The sequence below is a fragment of the Protopterus annectens genome, chromosome 10.part0, assembly GCF_019279795.1.
Source record: "Protopterus annectens isolate FY-2018-M chromosome 10.part0, PAN1.0, whole genome shotgun sequence".
NCBI classification, from domain to species: Eukaryota; Metazoa; Chordata; order Ceratodontiformes; family Protopteridae; genus Protopterus; species Protopterus annectens.
In genome coordinates, this window is record NC_056744.1 from 25076305 (window position 1) to 25089077 (window position 12773).

General features: G+C 41.8%; 1 protein-coding gene across 4 annotated transcripts in view; it reads right to left on the minus strand.

Annotated features, from left to right (window-relative positions):
• ITGB4 (integrin subunit beta 4) overlaps positions 1-12773 on the minus strand; it is a 1147860-nt gene that overhangs the window by 109443 nt on the left and 1025644 nt on the right. For all 4 annotated transcript variants that reach the window (XM_044084971.1, XM_044084972.1, XM_044084974.1 and 1 more), the window contains one exon: positions 12085-12258. In XM_044084971.1, the coding sequence (XP_043940906.1) occupies positions 12085-12258 (174 nt within the window). The remainder of the gene's footprint in view (positions 1-12084; positions 12259-12773) is intronic.

Here is a 12773-nt window from a genome sequence, read left to right on the forward strand (position 1 = left end):
GCAGCACTGTTCAATACCCCTTTCGGGCATCATGAATATCAACCAGCTTAAATATAAGCCCCTATGTTACAAGATTACAAGATGGGATGGAAACTGGCTCAAAGACAGAACCCACAGAGGGAGAGAGCCATGTCGAGCCATGTCAGACGAAAACAAGTCAGTGGTGTGTTCAAGGTTCTCTCCTGGGACCTTTGCTTTGTTATATGTATTTCCTTTCCGGAGGTACAGCGTGGGAGGACTATGGCTCACCAAGTTCTGAGCGCGAGCAACTAAGCCCAGGCCTCTCCTCCAGCTGACTCAAAACTCATCTTTCAAAACAGAGATGGATAGATGATGCCAGACTGGTGCCCATGGTCTAAAGCTAATGCCAAAAAGTGTAGTCATACCCTTTGGCAAAAAACAATGTGCCACAAAATTACCACATGGGCGGTAACCCCATAAAGTACAGAAAAAGAAATAGGATCTGGGGACCCAATTGATAATAATCTCCTTTGACAACCACATTGCCAAAGTGGTTAGAAAGACCTTTACATAGCCCACCTCATCATGAAAGATTCACCCTCTAGATCAAGAGAGGTAATCACTACCTTTCATTACAAGTAACAAACCTAAAGATGGACAGCCTGTTAAAGTTTTCACAGTTACTTGACTACCTTGCTACTGTTCCATGCATACCATACCTCCATCTATGTGTTTTGTGGCACACAGCTATGGATCAGAAAATATATTCATGATTTAAAGCATATACAGTACACATATTCCACAAAATTTGTCACTGACCTTTGAGACCATGTCTTGTTTAATCTAGAATTTTCTAGTGTGTGCTATATACTCCAGATAAGAATGACGACTCAGGACTGCCAGGCATACCGACGACTCAGGACTGCCAGGCATACCTCTCAGCTGCCCCTGACTTTGCAAAACATTTTGCCTTATAATTTTGCCTGTCCATCATAAAATGTTTCACTTTTCCGACCTTATACTTCAACGTATGAAAGAAATTTTATAGAACACCCATATGCTTTGCTTAAAATGGTACTTGTGAAATGCTGAGAACAGAATTTTACATTTAACTGACTGCTAGCTTAAAGTCCAAATGAAAAAAAGAATACCTGTTTATTTTGACTGAGTATGGCTCTGGTTGTTTTGAAAATACACTTGCAGTATTTGTTTAATACATTCACCATGTGAGGGAAAGGTGGTTCATACAGCCAACCTTGATCTGGCCAAGGCCTTTGATACCATTCCCCACTCAGGAATCATAGAAAAATTCACTAAGCTTGGCACCAACCCCTATATCACTAGGTGGGTTGCAAACTGGCTCACAGATAGAACCCACAGTGTGAAAGTAGCTGACTCCAAGTCAGACTGCCGACCAGTCACGAGTGGAGTCCCACAGGGATCAGTCCTGGGTCCTGTTCTGTTTGGTATCTACTTCTCTGAAGTCCAGGCCAACACAAATGGACTCTGGCTGACAAAGTTTGCAGATGATTGCAAGTTGGGAGCTATTATTAACTCCTTAAGTGAGGTTGACATCCTGCAGAAAGGCCTCACTGGGACCAATAACTGGTGTCAGAACCATGGCCTTAAGCTCAATGCCAAAAAATGCCGTCATCCCCTTTGGGAAAAACATAGTTCCCATGAATTACCACATTGATGGTAGTCCACTGAACACATTAGGCATTATAAGAGATCTGGGAACACAGGCTGACAGCAACCTCCCTTTAAACCACCACATTGCCGCTGTGGTCAGAAAGTCCTTCTATGTGGCACATCTCATTACTAAGGGTTTTGCATTCAGGAAGAAAGATGTCACTATCTCCCTCTACTCTTCCCTCACTAGGCCAATGTACAATGCCCCATTTGGCATGTACCTCACTAGACACCTGCAACAACTGAAAAGGATGCAAAAGTACCTCACAAAGATTATCCTAGGCTTTAAACAGTTGTCCTGTATGGACAGACTCAAAAAATCTCCCAACTATTCTCTGTCTCATATTGCGTACCTGGTGGCGATCTCTGCTTTACTTACAAAGCTCTGTAAGTAAGCTACTTACTGACCCAGCTCTGTTAGAAATGCAACATCTAAAGAAATCCCAATCCCTCCACACCACATGCCAGAGACCTCAACCCCTCAACCTCATTACCACAATCAACAGAACATGCTGGAGGGACAGGTTCATAACCCAGAGACTGCCCATGCTATGCAATAGACTTCCCATGCATGTCAAACAGAGCACCTCACTGGTCCTCTTCAATAGAAATCTTGATGAGTGGATGGGAAATAGAAAATTCACTCCGGGGATCACTCCAGTGGCTCTACTCGACAGAGGCATTGGGAACTAATGTCGGGTGGCATGATGCCAGGGTAATCCTATGGGTTAGGCTTGTAAAGTCTCCAGGGCCATTAGCCTGGTACAAACCTATGAACCAATAAGAAGGACAGTTGCATCATCATTCTTTATCCATGGTAATAGCTACAAGCAGATGTCCACCTTTCCGTCCTGCCTTCCTAAGTCTTTGGACATCCCCTCCTCCCTGTACCCAGGACATAAGCGCATTGTAAAACTAACGGGAACATGCCTGTGCCATCTTCAAATCTTTTGTTGCCACAAGAAGTAATTGTTAATTTGTACATCTCTCCATTATTCCCTTTGAGGCCAGTGAGAAAGATAAGTACCATATTTGGGAACCTTTCTACTGCTGTGCTCTTTTCTGATCACCTGCTTTGTGTCTGTTGCATTTTATTTAGTTTTTTATTTAGTCTTACTTATGTTGGTAGTGATTTTTCCAAAATTCACAATGTCCCTGGAAATGATCAGTAACAACTGTCTACCTGTGGGAGACAATTCCACTTAAGGACTACCATTTATACTGCCATTTTGCTTTGTGATCTGTGTGACTTTACATAAAAAAGATCCTCTTCAATTCAGCCTGTAACATTTTATTAGAAAGCAAATATGTTTTCTTACTGGCACAAGAGAAGTGCAATATCTTACTGGGGCAAAGGGGAGTCTACCCCTCTACCATAGGATCATAGGAGATTACTAGGTTATTGACCCGGAGGTCATTTCAAGCCTAGCCATTTCATCCCAATGTAATACTATAGAAATGGTAGTTAATATCCAAGATTGCATTTAGTAATGGCTGTCCATGTCCAGGAGGGTTGTGGGCGCTATTCCTGGTAAGAATTTACAGTGCACCATCCACTCGTCCAGGTTCCTTTTGAAAAGTGTCATAGAGGTGCTCTGTTTAACATGAGTAGGTAGCCTATGCCAAAAACACAGCAACCGCTGGGAGACAAATTTGTCCTTCCAGCATGTCCTATTTAAGTCGCAGGAAATATTTAGGTCCCTGGAATGGGTGGCCCTAGTCCTATCTGATTTACAGATATGCAGCAAGTTCATTAGGTTTGGGTCTGAGATTGCTCTGTAAGACAGGCACAAGTCTCCCCTAAGAAGTGTATATAATGCAGAATAAAGTGACAGGGACTTTAGTCGGTCTGTGTACAGTATGTGCTGGAGTCCCTTGGTCTTCTTTGTTAGAAACCTCTGAGGTGTCTCCAATTGCTGCAGGTGCTTTGTATGGTACATGACAAACGGTGTGGTATACTCAACTACGGGCTAGATTAGTGCCACGTATAGACGGGTTATAACCTCTATTACTGTTGCAACAATGTCTTTACTAATTAGTTGTGCTACATAGAAAGCCTTCCTTACTACAGTAGACTCATGACAGTTGAAGTTAAGGTCACAGTCAACATATGATCCCAAGTCCCTTACCACTTTGTGGATACGTAGGGTATTGTTGTTGATTTGGTAGTGTGAAGGGACATTGCTTGTGGTGAAGGGAATAACGATGCATTTCTTTGCACTCAGTTTGAGACCGTGACTAAGACACCAGTTGTTGGTCTGCGTAAGACCCTCCTGGAGTATACTGACATCATCTGGGGATTTAATAACTGCACCCAGTTTGCAGTTGTCTATAATCTTGGTCAGACACAACTCCTTAGTTTTGACCTGAATTTTTGAGTAGTATATACCAAACAGTAGGGGGCCGAGCATTGACCCCTATGGCACCCCATTGGTAACAGGTCTGCTGGTTGATGTGGAGTTACCCACTTTGATAGTGTGTGCCCAGTTTGTGAGCCAGTTGGCAACCCATCTTACAATGAAGGGGTTTACATTCAGTTTACTAAGTGTATCAGAAATGCCTGAGTGTGGGATTGTGTCAAAAGTATTTGCTAAGTCAAGGTATGCTGTGTGCATAGACTTGTCCTCATAAATGGCCCTGATCACATTTTCAAAAAAATCCACCAGACTTAACAGGCAGGATCTGCCCTTGATGAAGGCAAATTGGGTAGAATCCAGGGTTTGGAGATCGCCTTTGTTTTTATTTATGAGGTTCATAGTGATAGTTCCATGGCCTTACAGACAAGGCTGGTCAGGCTTATGGGTCTGTAATCCCCAAGTCTGCTGCTAGGCCACCTTTGTAGAGGGGAATAACTGTTGCTGTTCTCCATTCTGCAGGAACAAAGCCTGTGGTTAGACTATGATTGAAATGAATACTTAATGGTGATGCTAGTTCATGTTTTAGCATGTTTTAGCATTCAAAACATTAGGAGAGTCCCAAAAAGGAATGGGGTAATAACCCTACTGTCATACAACAGCATGAGGATATCAGCTCCAGTCAAGTGCCACTTTATCTACCCCTAGATCCACTGTTTCCTGCAACTGCATTCCTACTTGTTTTAGCTTTTTAAGTGGCAGACAGTAGGACAGTATCTCTTACCCTTAGTCAGACTTCCACAAAAATTATTAAAATACTGAGTCCAGTTTTGAGATCCCCTGTGACAGATTTCATCCCTTCACAGTTTGAGAATACATTCCAGAAGCAGCTCTCTGAACAGGATATATTATTTTAGTGCACAAGGCACTAAAAGGTCCAACTATTTTACCTTTTACTGAAAGATGCAAGATGAGCCGATAGGCCCAACTGCAGTGTTGCCCCAGGAATGGTTTCCTAAAATTGTACATCCACCCAGACATGCCCAGCTGGGCCTGAACTTTATGTAATTATATGAGATTTACTGAGGAGTACATGGCCGGTTGGTACAGGATCAGTCCCCAAGAAGCTCAACCCTCCGCCTCTTGAGTATCCTTTCCATATATTCCTCTTCCACTGCCGCTTTGCTCTCTGAACTATGTAATGAGGTGACAGCCTAAGCAGTGCAGACTTCCTCGCCACTGAGCTGTGATGCTGCTGCCGATGACGATGATGAGATAACCTCACTGGTCTCTCTTCAGGAAGACATTTCATTGGTCAGCGGCTGGTTCTCATGAGGGAGCACTTCAACTAGGAATGCAAGACGATTTCCAAGACTCATAAAAAGAAAATCAGGATTCCAGGAGGATGAATGAGCTAAGATCAAAAGCATTTATCCAACGATCCAGGCACTTAAGGATGTACTTGAAAGTATGTGCCTAAAATCAGATTCCCACTCAGTAGTCCCAAGAAACCAAACAGCCATTTTTTTTTATATTCTGCATATACTTTAGAAAAACCCTGCGGTAGCCCCTACAATAGTATCTCTTGAGGCTGCTAGGGAATCTAAGCTCGCCCCAGGTTACAGTACTATGTTCAATGCCAAGGAGAGCAGAGTATTGAATTGTATAACAAAATATCAGTAAGACATTCTTAAGCAAACAGACATGGCCAGTGAGATCCGTGGTGAAAACCTTAGATACAGAATTCACAGGGTGACTCAAACTGCTTTGCAAGTGGGAAGGCATGCATTTAAATTCAGAGCCATGGACAAGGGTAAGGTGGTCCACACAGCCTATCTAGACCTTGCCAAGGCCTTTGACACCATCCCCCACTCTGGAATCATAGATAAACTTAGTAAGCTGGGCATCAATCCCTATGTCACCCAATGGGTTGCTAACTGGCTTACTGATAGAACCCACACTGTAAAAGGAGCCGACTCCAAATCCAGCTCCAGACAAGTGACAAGTGGAGTACCTCAGGGTTCAGTCCTGGGACCGCTCTTGTTTGGCATCTACTTCTCTAGTACAGGCCAACACTAAGGGACTCTGGCTAACAAAGTTTGCAGATGACTGCAAACTGGGAGCCATTATTGAATCCCCAAATGATGTGGATACTCTACAAAAGGGCCTTACAGAAATAGATGCTTGGTGCCAGAGCCATGGGCTCAAGCTCAATGCCAAGAAATGTACAGTTATCCCCTTTGGGAAAAAAACATGTATCCATGAATTACCATATAGGTGGCAGTACACTAAACACTGAAAGTGTGATAAGAGACTTAGGGACACAGGTGGACAGTGGTCTCACCTTCGATAACCACATCGCCACAACAGTCAGGAAATCCTTCTATGTGGCACACCTCATCACTAAAGGCTTTTCATCCAGAAAAAAGGAGGTCATTGTCCCACTGTACTCATCCCTCATTAGACCCATTGTAGAATACAATGCCCCTTTTGGTATGTACCTCTTAAGACATCTGCAACAACTGGAAAGGCCGCAGAAATACCTCACTAAAAGAATCACAAGCCTAAAGCAGATGCCCTACGCTGACCGCCTTAAAAAACTCTAGCTATATTCTGTTGCATATCGTCTACTCAGAGGTGATCTCTGCTTAACATACAAGGCCATGTCAAACCCAGAGCTGTTGGACATGCTACACTTAAAGAAATTCCAATCCCTCAGAGCCACATGCTCCAGGGATCTAAACCTTGTCATCACAATAAACAAAACATGCTGGAGGGATAGGTTCCTGACCCAGAGACTCCACAGACTCTGGAATAGATTGCCCATACATGTCAAGCAGAGTGCCTCTTTGGCCCTCTTCAAAAGGAACCTTGACGATTGGCTGGGAGAAAGGAAATTCACCCCGGGGATCACGGCAGTCGCCCTGCTAGACAGGGGTCCAGGGAAGTAAATAGTGTGGGAAGAAATAGCCAGGGAATTGTTAAGGCTAGGCTTGTATAGGCCCTAGGGCTGATAGCCTAGTACCAACCTATGAACCTATGAACACAGTGCTACTGATACCAATCTTACGGTAATGATAATAAAGAAAGGTTTATAGGAAAGCAAGCTGAATTTAGCAGACATAGCGCTCCATGGAGGTATATCCCAAGCTTGCCCCAACAAAGGACCTTAAAAGATTAAGACTTGATATGCAAATGCTTTATAAGTATAATGCACAGATCTGAACATCATTAATAGAATCTTTCCACCTGGCCATATATGACTTTCTGGCTGTAGGCTTCCTGGCTTCTTTTAAAATGGACAGAACCTCTGGGTCATAAAGTTTTCAGTTTGGAGTCAATGACAAATCCTCTGAGTAGCTGATTTGAAGCTGGAATGGCTGAGCTGTACTACATTCGATTCCTGTTTCTTCAGGAGACTGTAATGCACAGAGATGAGCGGCAGGCTGTGCCTCTAGAGCTGGAAAGACAGAGAGAACAAAGGTTGCCTGAGCCAAAAAAGGATACCATGGGAATCATGTCTGTCCAGTCCTTCCTGTCCTTTACTCCCACTTTGGGTATCAGAGGCATGGGGAGGTGTACAGAAGCTCCTTAACCCAACCGGGAAACCTGAAAAAGAATATTCTGATTTGTTACTCTTTTGGGGAGATGAATATAGATCCCCTTGAGCCTGAGATGAGCAAACACAGGTGTCAAGCATTTGGTGAATACCCTAAGAGTAGTAAAGAGCCAAAAGGGCTAGGAGGTGAACTGAAAATGGTGGTGGTGGGGGTCCATTAGAAGCCTGAGAAGTGCCTTATGTCCTTAAAAGACTGAGATGAGGGGGTGAACTTACCTGTACCCTTGATTTTCTCCTTGTATTACTTGCTAATTCTTGAGTCCTATCCCTTCTATGGAACGTCAAAATGACACTGACTATCAGTATTCGAACACGTGCCACAGAAAAGTAGATAACTATTCTCTACTAATTAACTGGGAATCAACAGTGAGTAGACTTAATGATAACTTTTCAAAAATCAATCCAGTAGCAGTGATTTCAAGGCAAGGAATTCCATGCCTGCTTTAAAGGGCAATGTGTTAAGCAAAAACTTACTTTTTTCACATATATTATTTCCTTCCTTCAAAATGCTTTCTTAAGTGACAACTATAAATAAAAACGATGAAACAGCTTTTCCCTTTGTGTACAGTGTTTTGCCTCTATGGTAAGGTTGCCAGAAATTCCATATTCCTTTCTTTCTGAATTTATTTCAGTGACTTCTACATCTAATTATCTATTACATTTTATACTTCTGATCCAGGAAAAATCATAAATCAAAGTGTTTACAGTCCTGACTTGTTTTCTTCACACTAGAGCTATACAGCAAATGTATGTTGGATCAAGCAATCCAGAAACTACCGAGACAATTCTGTACAGTTATTGATTGTAAATAAGTGAGCATCTCAGGCATGAGAGACAAGAAACTTGACACCTATGGCTCAAAATGAGTTAGAAGAAGGGATTATTCATTTGTTATAAAAGCAACATAGTTACTATAGATGATACAAGAAATGGCCCCAAAACTTTTTTTCATTAGCTAGCAAGGCATACAAATCAAAAGGAGTCATTTAAGATTTGTTCTGATTCTCTACAGATTATTTCACCATTCAAATATAGTCATTTAAAATGGACTCTTTAGAGGTTCTTGCATAGATGAAAGGGAGTCATTTAAAATATGCACTGATAACTCTTCAGAGATTCTTAAAGAAAGCAGCAATTTAGAGTACTTTAGTTCAATGTGAAGAACCTGATAGAAAGTGAATGATGGCACAATGCCACATTATAAGGGCATAGAGTACACTCTGCTAGAAAGAACTCTAGCTAAAAAGTAAAATCACATCAGTATAGCAACTCCCATCATGTTACTTTGGAATAAAACAAATGACAAAATGATGCTAACCATACACTGATGTAAAATTTTAATACCCCTCAGAAGTTCATGACAGGATATTTTTTTATCAGTTTCTGACCATTGTGGCTCCTTGAGAGTACCGCAAGGGGTTACAATTAACTGTGTTAAATTTAGAGCAAAAAAAAAGAAGAAGAAAAACAAACAAACAAGGAAATACTACTAATAGGAAACACACACACGCACACATGCACTCACACAAGCACACACACACACATTTGCATCTAGCTTGGTTAGGAATTCAGTATCAGCTAGGACTCTTGATCCTCATGGCTTTATTTCAGTCTAGGGCAGGCATTATGGTAATGACACTTGTCTTCTCAGCTCCACAGTTTTCACCATGTCCACAAAATTAATTTATTTTTAATTTATTAAAGTCTTACTCACATTCTTTTACTTATATCCTTTTCCTTTAACTAAACTGTATCTTGCACTGAAACCTGTGTACACAGACAAAATGGTTGTTGTCATAAAGCCACTACAACCCCTTTCAAATGACTGCATACCTTGTCTACTCTGACCATTCAACACCAGAAAATAGTCTTCATCAGATCTGTGGCTCTGGTAATAAACCATTCTTGTCAACCTATGTTAAACCATTTTCGACCTGCCTTTGAAACCAACTACATTCAACGTGAAGGAGTACTTATGAGCGCAGTGTCAGGGATTCTGTCTGTGCTAAAGAACAGAGTATCTCTGTGTGCCATGAGTGACCTGGAGTTGTGAAAGAGCCCAGGAAGTTGGAAGACTCAGTCAGTGAGCTAAAGGGTGATCATATAATGAACTGATCTACTCTCACTATCCAAGATGGAGGGCTGAGGTACCTGGATAACAGTTAGCATTTAGTGTGGAGACTGAGAAACTGTCTTGGCATTGTAAAACAATAGATGGCATGATGCAGGTCCTTGTCCATGTGTTACAGGTTTGCTATCATTTAACCAGATCCAACAACAGTGAATCACAGTTATGTCGAGGGAAAACCTTGAAACTAATAACACCGAACAACAAAAATATTGAAGTGTGGTGACTGTAAATGTCAATTTCGATATTTTCGAGCAATCACCACACTTCCAGGGACACCAATACTGTGTGTTGCACATTAAATAACATGTTTGCAGGGGGGCAAGCCCCCCTGCAACCCCATGTGGGGGGCTGTGCCCCTCACACCCCCTGCTACTTAAATGTACTAAACCCAGGATCGCACTATAGTGAGCAAAAGGGTACATTTCCCGATCCCCACTATAGTGCGTGCTGCATTATAATGTCGGAGCTGACAACAGCGAATGCTGTAATGCATTCGCTGTTGTCAGTTCTGACATTTTCTTGTTCGAATTAATGAGTCAGTGACAACCAAATTCGACATTTTGTCAATCGCACGAACTGCGATAAACAAAAGGATAGTAAACTGTGTTACATATACCATTGTAAGCCAGGCAAGAGTATTCAAGTGTTAAAATGCAGGCTGGCATGGGTAATGATCTAAATCTACCTGGTTTCACTGCCTCACATTTGTGAGGCCATTATGCAAACAGCAGACAAAATCTGCCAGCACAGGAGCCGAGACAGACACACCCAGAAAATATATGCATCCAGGATCATATGAAGAGTTGCAGTGATGACCAAGGACTTCTCAAATTAAGCGAAGGGCCACATAATTCTGACCATGAGATATGGGAGAGGAGTGGGCATAGAACAGAATTTTGTATACGAGCCTAGCTTCATTCAATATTGCTACTAGCGTTTTGCAGATCCTGACTAGAGTTTCCAAATTGAAAGTTGGCGACTCTAGTTCTTTGCAGAAAAGTGGATCTTCTTCTTCTTTTAGCTTTTCTCAGTTAGGGATCACCACAGCGGATCATCTGTCTGCTCATGATTGGCAGTGGAGTTTTACAGTGTCGAGTTGCCAGCCCAGCACCCAACCTTCCACAGAAGGCACACACATGCACACACTCACACCTAGGGCCAATTTAGAGTGTCCAATCCACCTAATGCATGTCTTTGGGATGAAACCGTAGCACCCGGAGGAAACCCACGCAACCACAGAGAGGACATGCAGACTCCGCACAGAAAGCACCCCAGCCGAGAATCGAACCGGAGAACCTCTTGCTGTGAGGCGGCAACTCTAACCGCTGCACTACCGTGGCCGCCCTTTGCAGAAAAGTGGATCTAAGAAAGATTTATTGGTTTCAATTCCAGTATAAAGAAGATTACAGAAGTACTCTACAAAAGAATCAGCCTGTTTCTTTGTACTCTGCATGGTTCACAAAACCTTGCTTTTTCTAATTTCTGTTATGAAGTAACAATTACAGAGAAGTTCAGTCTGTGGAAGTTTTCACCCTTGATAGTCATGAGATCATTGGCATCATAAAATGTAGCTCCAACTGCACAAGAAGTGAAGGCCCATCCACTATATCTCTAGTCTTCACTGCATTACCTTTATAAACAGAAATTAAACTTGACTTCCAGGGGGGTGAAACATTTTCTGCTCCGGGATTTCAACTGTTCGTGGTACAAAGAGAAAGGGGTTTGTTGCTCTAACTAGACTGGTCTTTCTTCTCACCAACTAATAAATGTCTGCAAATAGCACAAAGTCACTTGAACTGGAAAAAAAAAAGTTTTCAATATAAATCTTTACTTCAGCGTTCTTCACACAAGATCAACAACTTACAGTACTGACTCTGTAGTTCCTAGTAGGAAGGGAACAGTTGTCAAAATGTTCTAGATTTCATCAAAAAGACCATGGCAAGCCAGAGACTTCAATGTGTAATACCTTAAACTTTCTTTGAAGAAGGCCTATGGGAAATATGCAAATGATCCCTAAAGCACATAAAAGTGTTTTAGCTACAAGGCTTCTGAATGCCACTGTCTTTTTACAAGTCTTTATTAAGGCATTAAAGCCAATAAAGCCAAAGCATGTTTTACACTTTTTATGGGCTTGTCAGTACAGCACAAGTGAATTGTTTTCTTTTGGTATTTTTGTTTATGAATTTTTTCTGTATGACATTTTTACTTGTTATGTTCTACATTTCAGTTCACAAACTAGAAAAAAAATTAGGCGGGCAAATGAAATAAAGATTATTCTCTTCCTCTTCAGGACATTTCCTGTATATAACTGAAGCATTAGCACTAACCTGGCCCAGACATAATGTTGGTCATATACTCCTTAGTTACGGATGTTCCTCCAATCGTTGCCATCTGGCTGTGCACATTGGGAGTCCCCTGCCTGTAGTTTGTAGTAATTGTTTTGGTCATGGTGCCTCCTCCACCAGGAAAGTTAAACTCATACCGACCATCAGCAAAGTTATCTGCAAAAGGAGATCACATTGGAGATTGCCCTGGTTACTTGAGTTTCATTCCTTGCCAGAGATATGCTACCATTTACTCATCAAACAAGAGACCTATGAACATAAACTTCTCTAAACGAGAGCTTGACTTTCATGTTTTGTTGTCCCACTGAATGAAAGGAAGAAAACGTGGTGTGCATTCACTGACTAAAACATTTGGAAGGACAAGATACTTTATTTTTATTAGCAGCAGAGCAGAAAAGCAAAGAGCAAAACAGTGGGCACATATTTTAGGGACCTGTCGGTGTTAATTTTTCAGTGATATTTTTCTGTGAAGGAATTATCTACAGGAAGAAATATGTAGGGGTCATACCTCTTGCACTGATGTTAAAACAATAAACTGCTTAAAGGTAGTCTGTGCAGAACTATGAATGTATATTCCTTCTCTGAGCATTAATAGGGACTTTGATGGCTCACTGTCATAGAGACATGTGCATCTGTAGCATTATACACCAAGATGTGAAAAATGACCTCAG